Genomic DNA, 27,260 nt, shown 5'->3' with positions numbered 1-27,260 from the left:
GGCAGTTTGAGAGAGATATTCTTATTTGATTTAGATTCTTTGTAAATCAAAGTCATTCTCATTGTATAGCCCAAGGAAATCTCTACCGTTCAATCTTGTTTTCCAGAGTTAGTCTTTTCCTATTTTTCTCTGTTGCCTCATAAGAATTCCATGAACAGATTTGAGGAGGACACTGGGTACAGTTTTCCTAATGAGGGTCTATTTATTTCAGCATTCCAAATTCTCGTGGTGCAGTGGGTTAAAATACCTGGAGTTTGGTTTTGGGGGAATGAGAGGTTTTTATTTTCCAAGGTTTCTATGGCAGCTTAACACAACTTAAGTCTACTGGTCTACATGCATTTTCCACTCTGTGGGTTGACCCTTGTCTCTGGGCCCCAGCCTGGGGACTTTTCTCTTAGAAATAGGCCATGCTGCCCTGCTCATTCTTCAGCCCTTAATTTTGCAGCTTATCTTTTTGTCTCTGAAATAAAGGCAACACTAATTTGTTCCTCATCCTCTGGCTTCATACCAGCACTTGGCTCTTTGCCAAGGAGGAAGTGTACATCAGGGGGTACCTGGGTGACCAGGCTTCCCCCAGTTCCCTCAGTCCCAGTCTTCTCTTTTGCTATGTTTTCTTCCTTTCTGTGTTTTTCTAGCATTATCCTTGATTCAGTGATTCAAATTTCACAGTTTCTTTTTATGATTGTCTGATTCTCTGGCATCTTGGATTTCTACCAGGAGAAAGGGCCACTCTAGGTGAGGTAGAATTTTTTCTTCTCTGATTCAGATAGACTATCTTGGCTGAAGCTAAGTATTTCTGGGGGATTTTACCAAAAGCTGTCAGAAATGGCCACATACCAGTATTTTCTTTCCTTTTTTTAATCCTCATCCGAGGACAGGCTATTGATTTTAGAGAGCAAGGTGAAGAAGAGAGCAAGAGAGGGAGAGAAACATTGATATGAGAGAGAAACATTGATTGGTTGCCTGTTGTATGAGCCCTGACTGGGGACTGAATCCACAATCTAGGCATGTGCCCTGACTGGGAATCAAACTTGTGACCCTTCGATCTATGGGACAATGTTCCAACCACCTGAACCATACTGACGAGGGTGCCAGTAATTTTTTTTATTAGTTTTCCTAAGTCTGTAGGAAAGCTGATAAGAAAATGCAGAGTCGTATGGATTGTGTGTGTGTCCCAAAATACAGGAGGGAGTAGTATAGTTAATTGTTTTGTAATGATGTAACATGGATAATGAGCACAACTTCTCAGGCATGAATGGGGTCCATCCGCTCCCATTTCTATATTTTGGTCTACCACTAGCCACATCCTACTTCTAGGGCCATTATATGTGTCAAGGTTTTCTGAGAGCTATGGAGTAAGCACCTTCTAATTTAGGGACATGGATTTTTTTTTTAAATCTTATCAGGTAGATCTCAGAAAGAAAGGCTGTTGATCCAGCCTTGGGAAGCTCAAGAACCAAGGTTGTTTCAGGTTCATGTGAACCAGTAACCCTTCATGGTACCGGCTTAATGGACTCCTTCCAATTATTTTCTGCCCTCATGTTACTTTGCTCAGGATTCAAATTCCTAGGATAGAGGGATTAGGTCATATGCCCATCTTGATAGCTGGGAAGGTAAGATACATGATTGATAGACCCACCAAAATCACACAGAACAGTGAAGGGGAAGTTTCCTTTTGGGTAGGAAAAAGGCAGATGCCCACATTGGCATTCTCCTAAGCTGGTGCCTTGTACTTTACACAGAGCAGTGTTGGTTTTCTCTTGACTTTGACTCTAGCCATGAAGGATACACTCAGTCTGGGAGTATAAGAATAAATCTGGATGGATGAGGGCATTGTCAGTTGGCTTTGGGTGACTGGACTTAAGGACTTTTCTGCTAGGTGTTGGACACTATAAACACGGTTGTCTGACATTAGACTATCTAGAGACTATGACAGACCAAAGCTCTTCTTAGGGGAAGAGTAAAACCATGTTCTTCTTCGTGCTGGCTACCAGATTTGGAAAGGGACTTGCTCCACAGATATGGACTGTGCCTCTGGGAAGGTCTTTCATTTATGTATCCCACAGATAATTTGAGGATCTGCTGTATTTCACATACTCTGCTAGTCATAATAGATACTGAGAAAAAAGACTAAGTTATAGTTCCTGTATTTTGAGGGGCTCACAAGAGACTGTTAAGTACTGAATTATGTCCCTCTAAAATTCATATGTGGAAGACCTAATTTCCAGTACCTTAGAATGTGACTGTATTTGGTGATAGTGTCTTTAAAGAGGTAATTAAGTTAAAAAGAGGTCATTAGGGTGGGTCCTGATCCAATATGGCTGATGTACTTATAATCAGGGGAAATTTGGAGCTGGAGACATGGAAAGAAAAAGCCATGTGAACGTGAAGACAGTCAACTGCAAGCCAAGGAGAGAGGCCTTAGAAGAAAGCAACTCTGGTAACAGCTTGATCTTGAACTTCTAGCCTCCAGAACTATAAGAAAATAAGTTGAAGCTAGGAGTTGTTTTGTTATAGAAGCCCTTGGAAAGTAACAAGGCCAGTAAGCAAACAAAACAAACAAATAAACAAATAAATGGTACAATTTCTTTGACTATGGCAGTAGATCTTGTGCTCCCTAACAATCTGGAGGGAACAGGTTTGGTATCTTAGTGGTCCTTTGGCCTTGGGAAGATGGCAAGAACATACTGATATATTTTCATTCAACAGATGTTTGCGTAATTAGTATATGCTGATCATAGGGTGCTAGTTGTTGGTATAAGAGTCACTGTTTATTGGAGAAACTGCTACATGCCATCACCATACTATATGCTTGGTATATCCATGAATAAGATCCAGTTCTTACCTTCAGGATGTTCATGTCTAGTGGAAAGAGATGGATGTGAAAAGAAATAAAGTCAATGAAGGCTGTTAGGGGTAGTAAAACATACTAGAGGTATAAAAGTGGGAGACATCAAGTCTTCCTCAGAAGTTTCGGGAACATTTCCTGGAAAAGAGATTTGAGATGAATCTTAAAAGAGCAGGGAAGTTTGTCCTAGGGAGAAGGAACCAACTAAGCGAATGTGTAAGGTATGGAGTGATGCTGTATGTCTGGGAATATGATGATGTATGTCAGTGTGATTGGGATACAGGTTATAGGTGGTGGTGTGTGGCAAGAAATGAAGCTCAAGTGTTAATAGAGACCAAATTATCAAGGGCCTTATTATGAAGATAAGGAGTAGGCAATGAAAAACTAATGAAGGGGTTTAGGTAGGGGAGTGACATGGTGAGACTTGATTTTAGAAGGATGTTTTGGAGACTTGTCAGTGGAGGGGTAGGTTATAAGTAGCTAGGAAATCTGTAAAGATGCAGTTGTGTTAGTTGAGGACACAGTAGATGAAATGCTGAATTAAGGCATGGAGATAAGAAATAGTTCAGAGGAATAGACAGTGGGGTGCTGGCACCATTTGTGCTCATCTCTTCCCGACTCTGCGTGCAGTGACATCTCATTGGTTGCCTGAAATTGGCTGTGGTGGGGTGTTTACATCACAGAAACAGGCAAGTGCTGTTAAGTCGGGGCTTTTTAGCCTGGAGAGCTGATTGTTAAACATTTACCTGCACACCACTGAATATTAAGAAGGTAGAATTGGTAACCCATTGGATATAGAGGTAAAAGAAAAGAAATCACAAACCACGACACACAGATTTGTTAGGGATTGAGTGTGGTGCTATTCTTTGAAATAAGGAATATTGAAAAAAAAGATTCGGGTGAGGTGATAGGGAAGAGGTTCAGTACAATTTTGGGACAATTCATTTGAAAACGTGTAAGAGATAGATGGGTCTTGAGAACTGGGGCCTAGATAGTGGGATTCAAGGGGACAGTCATATACTGCTTAACAACAGGGATACATTTCGAGAACTGTGTCATTAGGCAATTTTGCAGTCATGCAAATATCAGAGTGCACTTATGAGTGCATCAGAGTGCAAACCTAGATGGTATAGTTTACTGCACACCTAAGCTATATGTTATAGCCTATTGCTCTATGGGGGAGGAAAAATAATTTTTCCTCTACCCTTTTGAATTGTTGGCTGAGACATCCTATAATAAAAGATTCACAGGACAAAAAACAAGCAAAAGTTTAATAACGTGCATACCTCCTGTATACAGAGACCCAGGAAAAGCTGAGTAACTCATCATAGTGACCGAAGCCACCACCATAAATACCACCTTCAGCTGAAGACAAAAGAAGATGTTGGGGCCCGGGGGGAGGGGTGGTGGTGGTTATGGGAGGTTACCAGGAAAAGTGCAGCAAACAAAGGTAAGGTGGTTGTGCAAATTTAAGTCCTGAATTGTAAGTTTCTAGACACGTGGTCATCCCCCTCTTGTGGTACAGCTTGAAAGATACTCTTACAAACGGCGATTTTTCTTATAAGTGTAAATATCTTCTGCAAAGAGTGACTTCTGCTTGGTTTTCAGAGCTTCTTCCATGTCTGCTGTTTCTTAAAATTAACCAGCCTAAAATGATCCTTATGCCAAATGGATATATTTTGGGGTGGCCACTTCTGTTCCCCTATAGCTCCCAGGCTACAAACCTGCATAGCATGTTACTGTACTGAATACTGTAAGCAGCTGTAATGTAACTGTGAAAAGACCCTCAACCAGTTCCGAAAGCCAAATTTGTGAGACAGGCGCTGGGGAGAAGGAGGTGGTTTATTAGAGATGCTGGAAATTCAAGATAGGGTACTTTTCCCCTCAAAAACCCAGTTTAATAATCTCAATGCAGGCAGAGGCTTTTATCAGGATGGAGAGGGAAAGCAGAACAAAGAGATTGGGGAGAGGAATGTGACGTGCCCCCTCTCCTAAGAAGGGGGAGCATGAGAGAGGGAGAGTGCTGAAGGAGTGTGCACTGGCTGCTTCTTGAGCTTCCTCCCCTCATTAGGCTGCTATCTCTCTTCAAACAGGAACTTGTAGATTTACTGTGGACAGCTGTGGATCTCAGGGCTGGGCCAAGCAGCCCTTTCTCCCTGCCCCCACCCCTAAACAGACTTCTCTAAGCCATAAAAGAAAGCTAGATAAGAAATGAACACACAAAGCTTTATTTACCTACTCTAAGAAAACAGAGGGTTGGCTACAGCCTGGAGAGAAAGCAGAATACACACCCTTTATTGTTTAATGGAAATGTTAAGTCACGTTTATAGTAACACAATGGCAAGTATTTGTGTAGTTGTGCTGCAACAGTATCACTAGGGACAGGAACTTTTCAGCTCCATTGTAATCTAAGGGATCACTCTCATATATGTGGTCCATTCTTGACCAAAAGGTTAAATGGCGCATGACTGTAATTTGAAGCCATGGAAATGGATCTAATTACTCATAATAATAACTGAAAATGATGAAAAACAGAGCTGTGGAGAACCCCTGCATTCATGGCATAGAAAGAAAAGCCAGCGCAGTGAGGAACGGCAGACGTGGAGGAAGACAGCCGTGTAGGCGGCCTTTACCCAAGCACTCAACAAGTCACCTGTCCCGAGAGCAGATGCTCCATTGCAGCTGTCCCAAGTTGGCTGTGGGGCTCTGAGAGGGGAGCAAAGGCCTTTATGAAACATACTCTTAGAATCTCCTGTGCTGGTTTAAAATCACTTTTTTTGACCGGTGGTTTTTAACCAGTGTGTTTAGAACACAAAGTAGAACAGAATTGATGCTTTCATAGTGCTTTGTGCCTAGTAAGGATGGGTATTATTTCTATTACACTGTTTCTGTATATATGCATGTGTGTGTTTCACTTTTATTTGTACATGTGTGTATAAACATGTATATTTACATATATGTATGTATTTATGGGTCATGATATAATCTATAGATTTCTCACTCTGTGTCATAGGAAAAAACATAGGAGAGTCACTGTTTAAATGACTCCCTTGTTGAAAATCTGCAGTTTAATCAGAAATCTCTCCCATACCTAGTATGGTCTCTCTTGGTCCGCTGCTTTCTGATACAAATTTTCCTTCTTCTAGCCATGAGTTGATGGAAACCTTCCTGATCCTTATCAAGTATCGGCTGGGATGTCTCTAGCAGTATTCTCTCTTTTCTTCTTTTTTTTTTTTGTTGGCCATGCCATACTTCCTTTTCTCTTTTGCCAATGAAAAGGAACATGTCTCCACAATAGTGCAACCCTGCAGAGTTTGCCCTGTAAACCTAGGTTTTCCCAAGGCTATGAAAGCTCACTCTTCCATTTAACTGGCTTAAGGACCATACTAGTTCAACTGGTTTGTTTTCCTATGACGCCTTTAATTGCAGAAAAATAATTATTTACTGTATGATGCTTTGCTTTAGTTTTACTTAGAGGAATCCCTGTGGTTTATCCTGAAGAAGACTTTTAAATTTGTAATTGTTGCCCTTTATGGCAAGAAGTGGAAGGGGGCCTGAAATGTTTCTGCAAAGGGCTTTGAAAATGAGAAATGGAGCTGAAAGTTTAACCCTTAAAGCATTGGTAGTCTTTGTTTTGGGGTTAGATTTTGTAATAGACTTCTGGACTATGTCTTCTTTTAGAGGCTTTATTTCTGTGCCATGTGCCCATCAGAATAGGATGTTCAGTATGTGAATTATGTCTGAGTCCTTTGAGTTCACAGCTGGAAAACTCGGCCCCCGTCTTCATGATTCAGCTTAACAGATGTACTCATTTTTAAAGACTAAGTGTATTTGATTTTAAAGAGAACCTTTGGCTTTTAAGTTATAACAACTTTTTCAATATTTCAGACATTTAAAAGTATTTTGTATTATTCATGTTATTACAAACAACAAATGCTTTTGGTACTTTTTCATATGTACTGAATTCCACCAAATATCCTGGGGGAATATGAAAAAAGTTACAAAAGAGACAACAAAAGCACAGGTCATTAAGTACTTAGACTCTGCCACGTAGGGCTGTGTGATAAGGTGACATTGAGTGAATTACTTAGCCTTTCTGTGCTTTGCTTTCCTCATACATAAAACTGAAGAAGATGATGATATCAACTACTTCAGGTAGTTGTGAGTTTTAAATTATTAAGCATCTGAAAAAAAATCATAGGATAGTCCTCGATGTATAGTGAGTCTTCAGTGCAAGTCAGATGATATTCCTACTGTTGTTATGAAGGTGTAACCTTTTCTTTAAGGAGTAGTTTTAGAAACAAGATGAACCTACATGAGGAAAAACAATATGGTGAGTTGCTGATTAGCAAGTATTTGTAGATCCTGGAAAGACAGATGGTAAACTCGGCCCCCGTCTTCGTGATGATATGGTGATATGGTGATATATTTCACCATTCCATATCGAATAGTGAAATATATCATTATATCATTGTCATAGCTGCAGTTCACTAAGTACTTGTTAAGCAGGAAATCATTTAATTCTTACAGCCATTCTGAAAAGATAAGCAATTTGTTCAAAGTTTTGGAGCTAGCTACTGAGAGACAGAGGCAGGCTTCTAACAACACAGTAAGTCTCCGCAGCCAGCTCTCCGGCAGCTGGTATGTTATCAACATGTCTGTTGTTCTCAAGGAGCTTACAATTTACTTAAAGAAGCAGATAAATTAAGAATCAAGCAATTCTATTAATAGCAGCAATAGCTACCACTCATTGAATGCTCATTAGAGGCAATATGGCATCATGTTCTAGAGCATAGAGTCTGAGCCAAACTGCTTGGGTTTGATTCCTGTCTCTTCTGCTTATTACCTTTGTGCTTTTGGGCTACAGTTACTTATTCTTCCTGTGCCTGTTTACTTATCCACAAAGTGTTGTGAGGATTCAATGAGTTAATGTATGTAAAATACTTAGAGTGGCTCTTGGCCCACAGTGCCACCTAAGTGTTAGTCATTGCTCCTAGGACTGCTGCTGTTAGGGCCTGATTTCATCCTCATGCCATTCCTATGAAGTTTTCTAGATAAGGAGACTGAGGCTTCAGCAGTTAAATACCTCACTCAGGTCACTCAGTGGTGGGCGGGAAGTGCAAGAATAGTACCAGTCCTGTTTGCTTTGCAGGCCCTTGCTCTTAAACATATGTTACTGCCTTTTTGGAACTGTGATATGTGCTGTAACGCAGATTTAAACTAAATGGAATTCCACTCAAAGCTGATTTGGCCATGATTGGGAGGGATTCTAAGGCTTAGAGAGTGATGGTGGCTAGGAGAAGTGGTAAGATTGGGAAGAACTTCTCCAAAGAGAAAGCTATGTGCCAGATGATTCTGGCGGGCCCCACTATTACCGGGGTCCAGGGTCCATTCCCATGTAACTTCTCTTGAGAGGTGACAGGATGCCTGATAGAGTCGAAGTGATATTAGAGCTGTCAGAGCTGTGGCCTTGCAATCTGAGGTGAAAGGCTCCCTGTGCCCTCGGCTTGGCACACTGACTTGGACGTAGAGCTTCAGGGCAGAGTCTGTGTAAACTGAGCCTAACATCAGCCCTCCAGATCTTGAGACGGGGAGAGAGACTTCTCATGCATTACCAAGACTCTAATCTGTGGTGCAGGGAGCTTAAAGTTAGATTCAGTCTGACATTCCCCCCCACAAAACTGTGGAGTAAAATTCAAATCCACTACAGATGTTTCAATGGGTGTTCAGAGAAGGGAAAGACATAAGTAGGCTGGACTAGGTGTGAAAGATTCCTAGAGAAGATTGCACTTGAACTTGGCCTTGGAAATGGGAAACTATACACAAGGAAGGACGGTTTCCTGTGGGAAGTGTTCAGGACAGTAAAGAACCTAGCCTTGGAGGGACTGCAGCAAATCGGCCTGCAAAAGTAGCTCCAGGCCTTATTAAGAGGAGCTCTGAAAACTAGGAGGGGGACCTGACTTTGTCTTAGAGAATACTAAGGGATGATTTTGATATTAGAACTGAAGAATGACATGATAAAATAGGTTTTAAGGAATTGAGTCTGGAAGAACAATGTGGCTATATTTGATTAGAGGAGAACCTATGTAAGAGGCTGATGCAACAGTTTGGGGATAATGATAAGAACTGGGATTAGGGGCAGCAGCAGGAATGAAGAAAAAAAAAAAGTCTGGGTAATGTTACAAAGGCAGAAATGGGGGCAGGAGGTACATTGATGATGGTTAGCTAAGGCAGGGAGGGAGGAGAAAAAGTTGAAAAGAAGCAAAGGTGGCTCCCAGGATTTCTACCCTCAGAGCCTGTGATAAAATCAATAATTGGCAATGAGGCAACTGAGATGTAGAACTGGTTTGGGAAATGTCAGGGTGAAAAGTTCAGTTTGAGGTGTTTTATGTTTTATCTGATGGTGGTACTTTCTTTCATGTATTTCTTTTTTTTTTTGGCAATGTGTTAAAGTGCTTACAATGACAAATTTGGGGGTGGAAATGCCACTTAATCTTTTCATGTCATAGAGTTTGTTCTGTCCTTCCTGTACCTACCTAGACACAGGTTTGGCATCTGCCAGAAAGACATTACGGGAAAAGATGAATGAAGAAGCAAGTTCTTTTGTGGGATGTGGCAGATGTGTTAGGCGAGTACTAGTGTAATGGATAAATGTGTGTCCAATGAGAGACCCAGCTGGATAAAGACCCAGACTACATATGCACTCTTTTCTACTCTAGTTGTTGTTGACCTAAGAATGTCCAAACTTGTAGATAATTTATTTTCTTAAGATTTTATTTTTACTTATTTTAGAGAGAGGGAAAAGGAGGGAGAAGGAGAGATTTCTCCTTCTCACACTGATGTGAGAAAGAAACATTGATCAGTTGCCTCTTGTATGCCACCGACCAGGGACCTGGCCCACAACCCAGGCATGTGCCCTGACAGGGAATCCAACTGGTAAGTTTTTGGTTTGCAGGCCTGTGCTGAATCCCTGGGCCACACCAGCCAGGGATGTAGAGAATTAAAAAAAAAAAATATATATATATATATATATATATATATATATAGAGAGAGAGAGAGAGAGAGAGAGAGAGAGAGAGAGAGAGAGAGAGAGAGAGAGAGATTCCACAGAAAGAGAAAGAGGAAGGAGAGAAAGAGAGACTTTGATGTGGGAGAAACTGATTGCTTGCCTCCCACACATGCCCCAACCAGGGACCGAACCCACAACCTAGGTACATGGCCCTGACTGGGAATCAAACCCACAACCTTTCAGTGTATGGGACAATGGTTCAACCAACTGAGCCACCCCAGCTGGGCTATAGAGAACTTTTATAAAAATTTATTTAAACCAAACAGAGGATACCACATGCCTGGAGGCAAGATCTCAACAGACTGAGAAAAATGGTTCTTGGGATGACCATTTGCACCTCCTTTTATGCATTTGGAATTAAGGAGGGAACAAGAGGAAGAGCACCTGAATGTGGGAGAAAGCAAAGTGGGGATTGGATTACCTAGGGTAGTTAACAGGATTCTGTGCCCACTTGAGGATGTTTTCTCTCCTTATTGGTGTGATGGGAGGCATTTTGAAGGTGTGTTTACCTAGGTGCAAGGAACCCATGGACAGGGCTTGCTTAAGGGAAAGATAAACCTTTTACTACAGAAGTTATGTGCCTGGGGGTGACCTGCCCATTTAGGACTTTATGGGCAGATCACTCTGTGATGTAACTTCCTGTACAACCCCTTTCATCCACATTGTAAACTCTCATGAAAAGAAAATGTAGTAAATGGTCATGTTTTTAATCTGAGAAAAGTGCAGTTATCATAATTTATAATACTAAAAACTTTGTGACCTGTGTTTCCCAAGATACTTCCCCTAAGAAGTGATTAATTTCTTAGAAGGATGTTTAAGGAGCATTTGGAATGAATATCAAACTAGCAGGTAGATAATAACATTCAGTTGTTTTTAAGCTTAGAAATTAAAATTAGAATGTATGATGGTGTAAAAAATAAGGCTAGAATTTAAGCAGCTTCCTTAAATTGTCTGAACAGTGTGAATATAATGTAACTTATTAGAAAAGCAGTAATTATACTAATAATATATATTTTACCAGAAAATGTACAGTGAGAATTGTCATATAATTATAGGAAAATGGATTTAAGAAATTATGCTCAAAATTGTGGTTGGAGTATGTTTTCAGAAAATGTTAAGTGGATAAGCAGTTCCCTTTATTTATGAAAATAATGTTTGATACAGCAAGTGGAAAGGCAGATTATAAAACACTGTACAGTACTCTCCCATTTGTAAAAGCTATCTTTAAGTGTAGAAGAAAAATGACCTCTGCATATATGTATATGAAATATTAACAGTTCTCATCTTTAGGTGGTGAGTTTATGAATAATTTCTTTCTTTAGGCTTCTTATATGTGTATGTTTTATGTTTTAAATATAAAATTAACAGACTAACTTTCATAACCAGAAAACACTTATTTTACAAAAGACGGCTAGATCAATGGAACAGAATGGAGAGCTCAGAAATAAACCCACACCTTTAGAGTCAATATTTGACAGAGGAAGCAAGCACATAAAATGGAGTACAGATAGTTTATTCAATAAGTGGTGTTGGGAAACTTGGACAGATATGTGCAGAAGAATGAAACTACACCACCTTCTTACACCACACACAAGAATAAATTCAAAATGGATTAAAGACTTAAATATTAGACCTAAAACCAAAAAAACCTTAGAAAAAAACATAGCAAAATCTCAGACATTGCTTGTAGCAATATTTTATTGGATATATCTCCCAGGCAAGGGAAGCAAAAGAAAAAATAAACAAATGGGATGACATCAAACTAAAAAGTTTTTGCATCAATGTACTAAAAAACAATCCACAGAATGGAAGAACATATTTGCCAATACATCTAATAAGGGGTTAATATCCCAAATTTATGAAGAACTTATAAAACTCAACACCAAAAAAAAAAGCAGTTAAAAAATGGGCAATGGACCTGAGTAGACACTTCTACAAAGAGGACATATAGATGGCCAATAGACACATGAAAAGATGCTCAACATCACTAATCATCAGAGAAATACAAATTGAAACCACAATGAAATATCATCTCATACCTGTCAGAATGGCTATCATCAATAAATCAACAAACAAAAAGTACTGGCAAGGATGTGGAGAAAGGGGAACCCTTTTGCACTGTTGGTGGGACTACAGACTGGTGCAACCACCGTGGAAAGCAGTATGGAGATATCTCAAAAAATTAAAAATGGATCTGCCTTTCGACCCAGCTTTCCCACTTCTGGGAATATATCCAAAGGAACCCAAAACACCAATTCAAAAGAACATAAGCACTCCTCTGTTCATTGAAGCATCATTACAATCACCAAGATATGGAAGCAGCCCAAGTGTCCACCAGTAGATGAGTGGAAACAACTATGGGACATTTGCACAGTCAAATACTACTCGGCCATAAGAAAAAGAAAATTTTACCCTTTGTGACAGTATGGATGAACATGAAGGACATATGCTAAGTGAAATAGCCAGTCAGAGAAAGACAAATACCATATGATTTCACTCATATCTGGAATATAATGAACAAACTGAACTAACAAGCAAAATAGAGACAGACTCATACATAGGGAGCAGGAATAAGGGGTGGAAGGATTGAGCAAAAAGGAAAAAGGACTGACAAACGTGGATAATAGTGTGGTGATTGCGGGGAGGGGAGATACAAGAGGACTAAATCATAATGGAAAAAATACAATAACAAAAAAATAGTAAAAAGGCTAGCATTCCTAGGCTAGGAAGTAGAGAAATTGAATCATTCTACTTTTAGTGGCTTTATAATTTTTAACTATGTAACTATGCTCATTTTAAACAGTCTTCATTAATATTATAAATATGTCCATGTTAGAAATGTGGTAGAATATTACATTGTTGTTGACTCTTTTTAAATTGGCAGGATTGTTTTTGTAGTATTTTTATTAACTTTTTAAAGGCCAGGGGAAACATATGTGTAATAAACCATTATAAAAGTGAACAATTTTTTAGTTTTGAATTTTCATGATAAAAATCAGACTATGGAATATGAGAAGTTTAAAAGGGTAAAAACAAAATATTTTAGCCATTATCTTTTTTTAAAACCTTCACATATTGCAGTTCAGAGACTTGTGATCTGTTTTTTAACATAGTTCCCTCTAGATTAAAGTTATGAATCTTCTTCCCAGAGATGCACATTAATTATTGCCTATACTTTCAGGGAGTTATAAAAACATGGCTGAATTTTTCTCAAGTGACACCTTAACTGAAAACAGAGGTTTTGGGTACAGTTATTCCACTTCTGACACTTGTCATGCACTATTCAGTTTCATCAAAGGAACATTTAAGAGTAACTTTGTGTTTCTGGGGGGTGGGGTTGGTTCATGTGTTACCAGTTCTTTTGATCCAACATACAATTGATGCTTTGTGCATGCAGCTCCCGCATACTTCCTTTTCCTTGCTTTCTTTCTGCCCCAGCACCCAACCAGCTGGATTTTAAAAATCTTCAGCATAACAGAAACCCATAGCTTGTTCTAAAGAAGCCAGATGTCCATAGCGGCTGTACAAGCTTACATTCCCACCAGCAGTGAATGAGGGTTCCTTTTTTCCCACAATCTCTCCAACACTTGTTACTTCCTGTCTTGTAGATGACAGCCATTCTAACAGGTGTGAGGTGGTATCTCAATGTAGTTTTGGTTTGCGTTTTCCTAATAGCTAGTGAAGTTCAACATCTTTTCATATATTTGTTGGCCAGTTGTCTGCTTTCTAGGGAGAAGTGTCTGTCCAGGTCCTCTGCCCATTTTTTAATTGGATTGTTTGTTTAGTGTTGAGTTGTATGAGTTCTTTATGTATTTTGGATATTAAGCCCTTATTGGAGCAGTTGTTTGCAAATATCACCTTCCATTTGGTTGGTTGCCTTTTTATTTTGTTGCAGAAGCTTTTTGCTTTGATATAGTCCCATTCATTTGTTTTTGCCTTCACTTCCCTTGCCTTTGGGGTCAAATTCATAAAATCTCCTCTAAGACCAAGGTCCATAATTTAGTACCTATGTTTTTGGTATGTGTAATAATTTATTATTTCAGATCTTATATTTAGGCCTTTGATCCATTTTGAATTAATTTTTGTCCATGGGGTCAGACTGTGGTCTAGTTGCATTCCTTTGAATCTAGCTCTCCAGTTTTCCCGGCACCATTTACTAAAGAAGCTTTCTTTTCTCCACTGTGTGCTTTTAGCTCTTTTGTCAAAAATTATTTGCCCATATACTTGTGGGTTTATTTCTGGGCTCTCCATTCTGTTCCATTGGTCTGTGTGTCTGTTTTTCTGCTAGTACCATGCTGTTTTGATCACTGAAGCTCTGCAGTATAATTTGAAGTGATGTACTATTATACCACTGGCTTTGTTCATTTTATTCCCCCTCAGCATTGCTTTGGCTATTTGGAGTCTTTTGTGGTTTCGTATAAATCTAATGACTTTTTTGTTCTATTTCTTTAAAAAATGTCATAGGAATTTTGTTGGGGATTGTATTAAATTGGTATATTGCTTTGGTTAATACAGCCATTTTAACTATGCTGATTTTTTAAATCCGTAAAACAGACTATCTTTCCATTTCATTGTCCTTTTCAATCTCTTTTAATAATGCTTTGTAGTTTTCAGTTTATAGGTGCTTCATGTGCTTTGTTAGGTTTATTACTAGGTATTTTATTCTTTTTGTTGTAATTGCAAAAGGGACTGTTTTTTTCATTTCTTTTTCTGAAGTTCCATTGTTACTCCTCAGAGATTCTCTGGACAGCCTCTTCCCCAACGAGGAGGAGCAGAGCCTAGCCCCCAGCCCTGGAGGAGGGGTTGTGGCTGCCCAGTGTGGGGGATGGCTCCACATTCTGTACCACCTGGCGATCTAGTACGCCTCACAGGGCTGCTGAGAGGTGGCCATGCCGCTCTGCAAGCAGGTGCTGTAAGACTTGCAGAAGATATTGGGCCACGACCACCCTGATGTGCTACTATGCTGAACACCCTGACGCTGGCCTATCAGGACTGGAACAAGTACAAGGAGGCTGCTCAGCTGCTCAGTCATGCCCTGGCCATTTCCGAGACAACATTGGGCAAGAACCACCTGGCTGTGGCTGCAACAGTAAACAACCTGGCAGTTCTATACATCAAGAGGGGCAAGTACAAGGAGGCTGAGTCTCTGTGCAAGTGGGCACTGGACATCTGAAAGAAGGTCCTGGGCAAGTTTCATCCAGATGTGGCCAAGCAGCTGAGCAACCTGGTGCTGCTATGCCAGAAACAGGGCAAAGCTGAGGAAGTGGAATACTATTTATTGCCAGCAGCACTGGAAATCTATGCCACACTCTTTGAGCCTGATGACCCCAATGTGGCCAAGAGTGAGAACAACCTGGCATTCTGCCTTCTGAAGCAGGGCAGCTACCCGGATACAGAAACCCTGTACAAAGAGATCCTCACTTGCATGCATGAGGAGTTTGGCTCTATCGATGGGGACAACAGGCCCATCTGAATGCACGTAGAGGAATGGGAGGAGAGCTAGGAGAAGTGCCAAGATAGCACCCCCTGTGGGGAATATGGCAGCTGGTCCAAGGCCTGCAATGTAGACAGCCCCACAGTCAACATCACCCAGTGCAGCTTGGGGCCCTGTACATAACAAGCTAGAAGCTGCACACACCTTGGAGGACTGTGTCAGCTGGGGCCACAAGCAGGGCTCAGACCCTGCAAATCAGATGCAGGTGGTAGAATTGCTGAAAGACAGCAGTGGTGAGTGGGGATCCCACAGTGGCAGCTGAGATGTGGCCAGGGGCACTGGGGCTTGGTCTGAGTGTGACCAGCCTGGTGGAGCAGGGACACAGTGGCTCCCTGTGATGCAGCGGCTCCTTTGGGAAGCTGCAAGGTGCTCCAAGGTGCAGCAGTGAGTTGCTGGTGAAGAAACTTCAAGGTGGTGGCCCTCAGGAACCTCCTAACCCCAGGATGAAGCTGGCCAGTTCTCTCAGCTTCTCCATGAGAGTATGGAATAGCCAGTCCAGTCTGGAGGCACAGGCCTCTGACAGCTGCACCCTCAGCTCCAGCTCAATCTCAGGGTAACCTCCTCCCTTGTCACTGAAGCCTGACCCTGGAGGCTGGGCCTGCCCCTTATTTAATCCTTCCAGCAGGAGCCTCTCTTCCCTAGGTTAACGGCCAGTGAGAGAGGCTGGCTGGGGTTTTCTAGGTAGAGACTTAGTGGCCGGCCATCCCTGATCTTTAGAGCCAAGAACACTCTGCCCGTTGGGTCAGCACCCCTGTCCTTTCCTGGCCATTGCTTCTGTGTATAGAGAGATAAGGTATTGGCTGCACCCCTCCCCTCAGTCTGGTACTGCCAGGGCCTCCCCTCACCCCACCCCTCTTTAGTGGTAGCACCCAGACCTTAATCGATCCTATTGCACATGGTGGAATCTTCCAGGCTCTACAAGAAGTCTTGGGCCTCCTTGAAAGGTTCCCTGGGCCTTTTCAGGCTCCTCCAGGACTCTGAGGGGTGCGTCCTGCTCCACAATGACCCAGGGATGTATACTTTGTTCCAGAATAGACAGCCCTCTTCTTACCCAAAAGGGGAGGTGTCATCATCCAGCTTTAGGATCTGGCTCCTGAATAGCAAGTGCTGTTTCTCCTTCTGTAACCACAACCTGCTCCTGCACACTGCAGCCTCTGCTGCATCCCTGCCGGCTCCTCTCCCAGCCACTGGTTCACCTGCACTAGGTGCCACAGCTGAGCTCACAGCTTCTGCCTCTCGGACTGACTCTACCGCCCAGGGGAGGCTCCATAGGCCTCCCCAGCTTCAGGAGTGACCAGTGGAGCGAGAAGGGCACGATGTTCCTCACGCAGGGTCTCCAGCTCTTGGATGATGGCTTTAGTGCCTGGCCTGTTCTCAACCTGGGTCAGCTCTCCTCTACAGAAGCACCACTGTGGAGTGTAGACTGGTACAGCCACTATGGAAAACAGTATGGAGGGTCCTCAAAAATTAAGAAAAAGCTACAACACCACATGACCCAGCAATTGTGTTCTGAGTATCTGCCTTTAGGTAAGACTTGAAAATATTCATCAAAATATATGTACCCTATGTTCAAGGCAGTGTTATTCATTGTAGCCAAGACATGGAGACAACCCAAGTGTCCTTCCACAGAGGATTGGATGGAGAAGATGTGCAATACTACTCAGCCATAAGAAAAGATGAAATACTGCCATTGCAATAGTGAGGTTGGACCTTGAGAACATTATGCTAAGCAAGATAAGTCAGGAACCACATTCTACTCATTGTGGGATATACAACTGAAACTCATAGACACAGTCAACAGTGTGGCAGTTACCAGCTGGAAGGGGGTGGGGGGAGTAATAAAAGGTAAAGGGGGCCAAGTTCATGGTGATGGATGACTTGACTTTGAGCTATGGGCACACAAGGCAGTGTGCAGGTGGGGTGTTGTGTAGATATGTACAACATGTGATCTATTGGCCAATGTCACCCCAACAAATTTAGTGAAAAAAAGTTATACATTTTAAAAAGAAGAAGTCTGAGAAATGTTGGAGAGAGAAAGGACACATGGAAAAAGGAAATATACAGTTAAAATGTTGGATTCTAGGCAATTGCCGGGCAGAAGGAGCGGGGGTTGGAGGAAGGTAAAGGGAGATCAGTGTCGATGGAAGGGGATTTGATAGGGTGGCAAACACACCACACAGTGCACAGACGACGTGCTGTGGAACTGTGCACCTGACATCTGCATAATTTTGTTAACCAGAGTCACCCCAACAAATTCAATAAAAAGAAAGACAAAATGTTAAATTCTGGGTTGTAAGCTGGATTTTGTCAACTATTCTCAGAGGGGTGTGTGTGTGTGTGTGTGTGTGTGTGTGTGTGTGTTGTATGTGTGCTGGTGGTGACAGTCGGGCGGGGAGCGTATGAGGAGTTTGCGGTCAGTACCATTTGTGTGCGGCCAGGCTCTTAGGAATGTGTCTAAGGATCTTAAGGAATGTGTCTAAGTCTCTAGAGGATCTTAAAATTGGAGTGTTGATGAGAAATCACCCAACTTTTACATTAGATATGCATCTAGGTTGTGATTACATAAGAAGGGTAAGAGAACTGATTTGTGTCCAACTTTTAAATATTTCAACTAATTAAAAAAATCTGAAAATGTTGCATACTCCACAAACATGTCTCTGGACCCCATGTCACTGAGAACTACCTCTCTGCAGCCCTGGCTTAAGAGAGTTGTCCTTCACTCCCAAGTCTTTGCTCTGGTGGCTTCTGCGCATACTAAGATTCTCAAGTACCCCGTGGGAAGAAAGTTTCAGGTGAATCGTTCCCGGGACGGGTAGAGACCTAGCAGACCAAGAGTCTTTGAACCCATGGCCTGGGATGATTTCCCTCCACATTCCTTTCCCCACTTAGACTTGCTGTCTTAGTCCTTGATGGCTGGGTCTCTGCTCGGATGTCGCTTCCTCCAAGAAGTTCCAGGCTGATGAGATGAAGAAGTAAAGCCCCTTGGACCTTTGCTACCATCCTTCCAATGGATTAATAACTTGATGATGTCTGTTCTTTGTGAATTTTGTGAGTGTGCATCAATCCCTGAGATTCAGGTCCCCTCTGGTAACTCTGGGAAGGAAAGAAAAGGGAAGCATTTCTGGGCTTGCCACGCTGAGGAACATTTGTGTGCATATCCTGCAAAGTCCTGCCTGAGTTGCCGTTTGGCCACTATTTTGATGTTTCTCTCGATGTCGTGTGACTCCAGGGATGGAAATGACAGAAACAAATCAGTGAATTTGCTGAGGGTGCTTAGTTCACCCTACATGGGTGGTTAGAGGAGGGGCTATTTGTTTCCTTTTTTAGGATGGAGTGCTGATATGTTTGGTCACTTGCTCATGTGGTGTCAGGCAACTCTAACCGGGGACTTGTGTGTGTGTGTGTGTGTGTGTTGGGGGTGGGGTGGGGCGGGGTGGGGCATATGGTCCAATGCAAGGGCTCTGGAGGGCCTCCAGGGCTGAGTGCCCTCAGGGTGGGCTGGGCTTAAACTCCGAGGCTTTGTAGAGTCTGTGTGGAGCACCCGTGGAAGGCCATCTGCTGTTCCCACTTGCCTGTGAATCGAAGGGGGGAAAGTGATAGTTTTATAGAAAAGATACCTTTGTATTTGAGGTGACAATTTTCTGAGCAATTGAAGAGAGACTGTTGCATGTTTCTCATTCTAAGAGAAAACGTATGCACTTGGTGTTGATGGGGAGGGAGTGAGAAGAGCACCTCTCTCTCTCTTTCTCTCCCTCTCTCTCTCTCTCCCTCTAGTGGCCCTCTCTACTATGAACCAAGCCACTGGGTTAAGCACCTTTCCAACATTAGCCCCTTGGATGCTTTAAACAAAATTGTACATAGGTGTTATTGTTATTTTAAAGATAAGGACTTATTCCTCAAATTAACTCAATTCGTAAATGGAGGAGGTGGGATTTTAACTCAGGTTCTCTGATTTGCCATCTCTTGTTCACTGAGAAACCTTTGGGATGCAGCTGATCCCTCTGTGCCCACCTGCCATCGAAATCACAGCTCTGCCCTGCTGTAAGAGCTAGGATCTGTGCTCCAGGCCTGCCTGTGCCCTCATGGGACCAGAGCATGGCCTTGCTCCACGCAGAAGCCAGAGAATGCCCAACTTCCCTGCTCTGTCCTCCTGGGTCACCCGGGGACCTAAGTCATGTTGCATGTGCTCCTCCTGAAAATAGGGCCTAGGGCTGAGAGCAAGACTAGAGACAGACATCCTTTTGCTTCTCCGTTTTCCCATCTCTCTGGCATAGCGGAGACTGGGTTGGTGTGTTTATTGAAAATACCAGTTGAAATGGGGTATTATAAAGAATGGAATAAGTGTTTATAAACATTTTCAACATAAAGACATAGTCTTTTAGCCCTTTGTAAAAGGCCCTTACTTTGAGTAGAGGACACAAACCGAAGTTCTGTTAGCCTTATGTAATCACAACCTTAACTCGAATCCATGGGTTCTGTTTCATTTTAAGAAGCCAGAAATCTAAAATGATGACTGTTTAAAGATTTTTTTTCTAATCTAGCATCAGCTTGCCCACACCTAATTTTTTTTGCAACTCACTCTTATGGAGTCTTTCCAAGCAGTTAACCTAGTTTTCCTAGCAATAATAACTCCTTGTTTCACACTGATCAGTTCACATACTTTTAAATTAAATTACATAACTAGAATAATGATATAATTGCCACAAAAGGGTTTGGGAACAAACATGACTGCTCTTGGTGACTGGGAGCAGCTGTCCGCCCAGCAGCTGTGAGTGTCCTGTGTCCTAGGGGACCCACAGCAGGCAGGCACTACTCAGTATGCCTCACAGGGGTGGGACCCCTGGGGCACCGCGTGAATCCAGCTAGCTGCAGTCCACTTACTAGTGTGTGCTCTATGAACCGCATCCCCCTCATTATTCAGCCCCTGGAGAGGCCCCGTGTAGATCCACTCATGAGGAGTGAAGTGACCGACTTAGGGCTGGGTTTGGTTGGTTAGACTCGATTAGACAGGCCAGCATCCCCAAGGTAGGCCGGACTGAAAATATTCATAATCTTCAAAAACTTAAAAAAACACAGGACTTGTTTTCCCCCCTGCGGGTGAACAGAACTATCCTGCCTGTTTTCATGTGTCAACTGGTTGATATATATTCCTGAGTCACAGGATCATAAAGACAGACGGATTCTTTTTCCTTAGCAGTGGAAACTGCCTTTTTGGAGGCCTGCTAGCCAGAACTTAAAATTTAGCTTTTGCTTTGGCGCCACCAAGTGGTTAGTTGTGAGATACCACTTTTGAAGAGAAGGTTGAATAAGCATGGTGATAACAAGAAATCTGGATGAATAGCCAGGCAGAGAGGGCACAGAGGATTTTTAGGACAGTGAAACTATTTTGTTTGACGTTACAATAGCAGATACATATCATCATTTTTTTGTCCATACTCACAGAAGGTACACGTCAAGAGCGAACCCTAACCTAGACTATGAGCGCTAGGTGGTCACGTGTCGGTGCGGTGTTGTACCAGTGTGCCCCTGTGGTGGGGTTCACAAGGGGGAGGCTGTGCGTGTGTGTGGGGAGGGGTGTATGGGAAACCTCTGTGCTTTCTTCTCAATTTTGCTGTAAGCCCAGACCTACTTTAGGAAATAAACCTTATTAATTAAAAAAAATCTATTCTGCATGCATTTCCCTTTGGGCAACGGGTGTTGTAGGTAAGAGCAAGGTGAGACAGAGACATCCTCGAGGGGGGTTGGCTGCCCTCTCAAGCACAGATGACAGTGCCTTCATGGAGCTTCCACATTCCAGAGTCTTGGTCCTTAGCTTTGTGAATACCAGAGGCCTTTTATTTTTCCAGTGTGTCCGGAGTTGTTCAGTTTTCCAGGGTTACACCATGCTCACCAAACTTACGAGAGACTCATTTTTAAGTCAGAATGCCAGCATATCACTTTACAGTTGGAAATGTGTAAGTGGGGGCGGACTGAAGCCCATTACCTGAGCAGTTAATTTCCCACCCACCAGGAAATTTATATGGGAAGACAAATTACACCGAGCAGGTCATTTGGTGAAATCTCAGTGGGGTGGAGTATATGTGGGAAGGGGGTGGGCAGTATAAGGCTGTTTATCTTGAAGGCTAGCACCATGAACCTGACACTGTCTGGATCACTGTAGGTCTGTACACAGCTCAGCTGAGAACACTCTCGATGCTGGGCGGTACGGAATCCTGGACAGTGCAAGTCACAGGCTGACCTTGCTTGTTTCTTTGGGCCCTTTCTTGGAATCTATGCTGGGCGTCTTGCTTCTGTTAATCCATTCTCCTCAGTCAGGGTACGATGTAGTTGGTAAGACCAATGCTGTAGACCTGATGATGTAGCTTGGGGCTCCTGAGAATCCGGTCACCGTGATTAGCATTCACATCATCAGTCACCATTTATAGGTTTTTGCTTAGGGGATCTGCTCTACTTACCTCATGATAATTTTTAATGCCTTCATTCTCAGAGGACAACTGATGTTTTTGGCAATTCTGTCCCTGAATGCAGGTTGAAATTAATATGTAAAATCCTTAGTCGCTTTGGAGTAGATTCTTAATAGCAAAACAGTGCTGGCTGAGGGTGGGAATTATTCTGGGTTCTGAGTCAGTATGAATGCATTTGCGCAGGCCCACTGATGTCTTGTGCCTTGATGGCTGGTATGGCGCTCACTACCTGCTTGTATTTACCAGCCTATCCTGTGATTCCTCATTGTAGCTCAGTTATCTCCAGTTCTTGGTGCACCCCCCCACCCCACCTCTGTTCTTGCCCCCACCTGCTGCCGTGCACAGTCCTCAGTCGAGGGGGCTTGGACAATGTTTGCAGAAGTTATAAATTGGTGGCTCGTGGTTGGAATTTGATCCACAGATCTCTTTTATTTTTGCCAAAGTGTTTTTAAAAGTTTGACACAATTGCCAAAACCTAAAAATCAGGAGATTCATAACAAACTCTGAGAATTCAGTTTTTGTGCAAACAAGTAGATCTGGGCCTCTTGATCTATTCTCACAGGGACTAGGTTGTGGGAGTGGCCTTGGTAGGGCATGCCCTTTCTGCTTACCCTAAGTCCCCACCCTACCCTTTCACTCCTTCACGTGACTGCTTGGTATTGGGGGGCAACTCTTCATAAGTTGGAAAATCAGAACTGAAAATAAAACACAGACACAAACCGGGCATAAGGGAAAGAGTGGCTTCCCATGGACTCCTCCTCCCTGGCTCTTGCCCGCCTCCTGAGGGGACTGCCTTCCTTGGAACCTGTTTCCAGCCTCTTTTTCTCTACATTCCTGCTTCTCTCCTCATGTCACCTCTGAGTTTGTCCCTTGTGCTTCCACGAGGTGGGTGTTGGAGTGTTGCTGAGGGAAGCAGACAGACTTTGGGGTCGAGAGACTTGGATTTGAATCCCAGTTCTTCTCCTTAGTGAGTTTTTGTTTCCTTTTCTGTGAAATGAGGGCTATAACTTGCCTCATAGATTGGTGTGAGTATTATATGGGATTTTGGATATAAAGCATCAAACAGAAGGTAGGTATTCAAGTAATATTTTCTCTCTCCCTCTATTTTAAAAATTTTTATTCAGATATGGCTCTTTCCCTTCTTCATGACCTTGAAGAAGTCAGCTGGCCTCTTACCTCTGCTTTCCTGCCAGGTGCACCTCTTTACTCTTACAACAAAGCCAACCATTTTATTTTTTATTCTTTATAACTTCCATTCTTTCCCTTTTGTATATTTCAAATACTTCCCTTTTCCTTTTGTAGCCAGACCTCTTGTAGAGACTCCCATGAGACTAATGAATGACAGGTGAATTTGATTTGGGAAATTCTGTAAGAAGCAATGCTTTTTATAAAATCTCTGTAATAATTACACAAAGTTTTGTGATGGAAACTACAGTAACTTTTATAGCAGTCTGTTGGAATTATTTCTGAATAGATATACCTTTCCCCTTCTATTGTATCTTTATAGAAATAGAGCCAAGGTCAAAAACTGGAAACTCTTCAGCAGGAAGACTTGGTACCGGAAGGGAGACACTTCGCCTGAGACCAAAAGGTCCTGCCACCGTGGAGGAAATGGTATGTTGTGTTCAGTTGGTCTTCCATTCTGTTTGGACACATGTGGGAGTTTGTGGTTATTGGAGCTGGGAAGAGAGGTAAAACCATGAGCTTAAAGAAGATGCCATACATTCTAACTAAAGGACGACTTTTAATTCATTGCCCACTTAATCAATATGAAAATTACTGAAGGCTTTAAGAAGGAACTATAGAAACTAAGTGCATGAGAAGAGACTGTGATCTATAGCGATCCTCAGCTACCTGCAGGCAACTTTTTCTGGAGTCTATAGACTTGGGGACTGGCTCAAAAATGTTGAAAGGTCTAAGAACTGGAAAAGATCTCAGAGCCACCTGGAGGAGTAGACATACTTAAGATTTTGATGGTGAAAGATAATATTCATGAATTCTAGTCTCCTCAGGTGAAACATTCTGCACTCATCTTTGATTATTCCCTGGCACGTTCTACGTCCCTTCCATCAGCCAGTCCTGGCGGGTCTGCCTCCACAGCAGGCCAGTATCCTGTAGCAAGGCACCACTTCTGCTCCCACCACTCTGGCCCAAGGTGCCCCGTCTTCTCTCCCTCCAGTAGCTTCCTGTGTCACTCTGAATGAAAGTGGACATCCTCAAATGATGGACAAGATCTGACCCTGCATTTCTTCTCTGATCTCATTTCCCACCACTCTGCTCCTGGTTTCCTCTGCGTCTGCCACATGGGTCTCTCTCTGTCCCCTGTCACTCCAGATGTATGCCCTCTTGGGGTCTTTGTACTGCTGTGTCCTCTACCTCAGTGCTTTGTGAGTTTATGGGCATGGCTCCCCCGCTTGCCTTCTTCAGGTTTCTGCCCACATAGCACCTTCTCTAAAAGGATGATGCCTCTAAGTATCTTGTCTAAGTAGCTATTCCTGCTGCCCCTTCTGCTGCCCAATCTTCCTTACCCTTAATTTTCTTTAAAGCACTAAACACAATGTGGCTCATTATATCCTTGTTTCCTTTTTGTCTATTGTCTATCTCCTTTGCTCATGTCTTTTTTTAAAATTTACATTTTTACTTTATTTTTTCCATCGACATTTATCCCACCTACCTTCTTCCACCTCCATGCACCCCTCACCACAATTCACCACACTGTTGTCCGTGTTCATGAGTGTTTTCTCTCTCCCTTTTTTTTTGCTTAATCCCTCTACCCTCAGCCCCACCTCCCCATATGTCTTGTTCACTGCAGGGTCTCCCAAGCCTAGGACAGTAATTGACACATCAAAGGGGCTCAAATCTTTGCTGAATTAATGAATTAACACATAATTCATTTAAGCTTGGGAAGAGTGAAGGTTTCACTTATTGACTGGGTTAGTGTTTGCGTGAAAAACAGCAGAAGTAGAAGAGACAAAAATATAAGGAAGAAGTGGGGTGGAAACAGAGGACAGCAGGGGTTAGGGGCAGGATTCAAAGTGGCAAGTGGGAGGTCAGGCCCACTCCACACAGCGAAGACAGTGGTGATGAAGCCATGCTGTGGGAACTGGGGAGATGAGGCAGGCGGTGGAGGCCAGGGAAATTCAGAAGGCAGGAGCACAGACCCTGGGCCCATCAAGGCCCTCTGTGTGTGCATGTTGTCCCAGGATCCCCTAGTGATTGGAGAGCCAAGGTGTGAGACAGGCGAACCATTCAGAGGCTCTTTCTTTCTTTCTCTTTCTTTCTTTCTTTCTTTCTTTCTTTCTTTCTTTCTTTCTTTCTTTCTTTCTTTCTTTCTTTCTTTTCTTTCTTTCTTTCTTTTTCTTTCTTTCTTTCCTTTTCTTTTTTTAAAATATATTTTATTGATTATGCTATTACAGTTGTCCTGTTTTCACCCTTTCAATCCCATCCACCCTGTACACCCTCTCCCACCCATATCCCCCTCCTTTAGTCATGTTCATGTGTCATACTTATAAGTTCTATAGCTTCTAGATTTCCCATACTTTTCTTACCCTCCCCCTATCTATTTTCTACCTACCATCTATGCTACTTATTCGTGTACCTTTTCCCCCTCTCTCCTCCTCCCACTCCCCTGTTGCTAACCCTCCATGTGATCTCCATTTCTTTGGTTCTGTTCCTGTTCTAGTTGTTTGCTTAGTTTCTTTGGTTTTGCTTTAGGTGTGGTTGTTAATAATTGTGAGTTTGCTGTCCTTTTACTATACATGCTTTTTCTTTCTCTTCTTTTCTTAGATAAGTCCCTTTAACATTTCATAAAATAAGGGCTTGGTGATGATGAACTCCTTTAACTTGATCTTATCTGAGAAGCACTTTATCTGCCCTTCCATTCTAAATGAAAGCTTTGCTGGATAGAGTAATCTGGGATGTAGGTTCTTGTCTTTCATGAATTGGAATATTTCTTTCCAGCCCCTTCTTGCCTATAAGGTCTCTTTTGAGAAATCAGCTGACAGTCTGATGGGAACTCCTTTGTAGGTTACTGTCCCCTTATCTCGCTGCTTCTAGGATTCTCTCCTCCATTTTAATCTTGGCTAATGTAATTATGATGTGCCTTGGTGTGTTCCTCCTTGGGTCCAACTTCTTTGGGGCTCTCTGAGCTTCCTATATTTCCTGGAAGTCTATTTCCTTTGCCAGATTGGGGAAGTTCTCCTTTATTATTTGTTCAAATACATGTTCAATCTGTTGCTTTTCCTCTTCCCCTTCTGGTACCCCTATAATTCGGATGTTGGAACATTTAAAGATGTCCTGGAGGTTCCTAAGCTTCTCCCCGTTTTTTTGAATTCTTATTTTTTCATTCTTTCCTGTTTGGTTGTATTTTTCTTCCTTTTGGTCCACTCCATTGACTTGAGCCCCAGTTTCCTTCCCATCGCTATTGGTTCTCTGTGCATCTTCCTTCATCTCTTTTATGGTAACCTGCATTTTTTCATGTAATTTGTGCCCAAAATCAACCAATTCTGTGAGCTTCCTGATGACCAGTGCTTTGAACTGTGCATCTGATAGATTGGCTACCTCTCAGTCGCTCAAAAGGATGAGCCCTGGGGCATCACTCTGTTTTTCTATTTGAGACATTCTCTCTCTCTCTCTCTTTTTTTTTTTGTTGGTCTGGTTGCTCCTGTTACGGTGAGCCTTAGGTGTTCACTGGGGCTGGGCACCCCAGTCGCTAGATTGTGACATTGTATGTGGGGGCGGGGGCGGGGGTGGGGGTGGGGGTGGGGGCGGGGGTGGGAGGGAACAATGACGGTATCTCCGCTCTCCTGGCACCTCAGTACCCCTCCTGGGGTCCTGGGTTGCACGCTCTGCCCTGGTCCACAATCACTGCCACACTGGGTCTGCCAGCCGCCACTTACGTCCTCAGGGTCTACCCACTGTGATCCTGCGTGCCCCGGATGGCTAACGCAATCCCAGTTGCCTTAGGTGCCCCGTTCTCCCTGCTCTCCGCTCGCACTGTGTGCTGCGCCCTGCGCCCGGCTCCTCCTCTCCGCCCTTCCTACTGGTCTGGATGAACGGGTCTACTTCAACTTCTTGGCTGTCCGACTTCCATTCAGATAAATTCTCTGTCAGTTCTGGGTGTTATTCTGCCTCTAAATTGTTGTTGTTCTAATCTTCGTTGTGCGTGGAGGTACGGTGCGTCCACCTATGCCTCCATCTTGCCAGAAGTCCCTGGAGGCTCTTTCTATAGAGCAGGTTCCCAGAGCTTGTGGGGTGACCATGGTCAGAGTCAACTGTGGGGGGGCTTGATGGAACAGATGCTCAAAAAACCATGAGGCCAATGTTGTCCTTTTTTAAAAAAGATTTTATTTATTTATTTTTAGACAGAGGGGAAGGGAGGGAGAG

At 42.8% G+C, this 27,260-nt stretch overlaps 1 protein-coding gene and 1 pseudogene across 1 annotated transcript in view; both read left to right on the top strand.

Moving 5' to 3' along the window:
* The window catches only part of GIPC2 (GIPC PDZ domain containing family member 2), an 82,782-nt gene that overhangs the window by 39,808 nt on the left and 15,714 nt on the right, over positions 1-27,260 (top strand). Inside the window, exon 4 of the mRNA XM_045835581.1 lies at positions 23,383-23,489. Within this exon, the coding sequence (XP_045691537.1) occupies positions 23,383-23,489 (107 nt within the window). The remainder of the gene's footprint in view (positions 1-23,382; positions 23,490-27,260) is intronic.
* Positions 2,362-15,931, top strand: LOC123816384 (annotated as a pseudogene).

This window comes from Phyllostomus hastatus, unplaced genomic scaffold, assembly GCF_019186645.2.
Source record: "Phyllostomus hastatus isolate PE091 unplaced genomic scaffold, TTU_PhHast_1.1 phas_contig_209, whole genome shotgun sequence".
Lineage (NCBI taxonomy): Eukaryota > Metazoa > Chordata > Mammalia > Chiroptera > Phyllostomidae > Phyllostomus > Phyllostomus hastatus.
The sequence above is the reverse complement of the archived record's forward strand: the minus strand, read 5'-3'. Positions and strand labels throughout refer to the sequence as shown.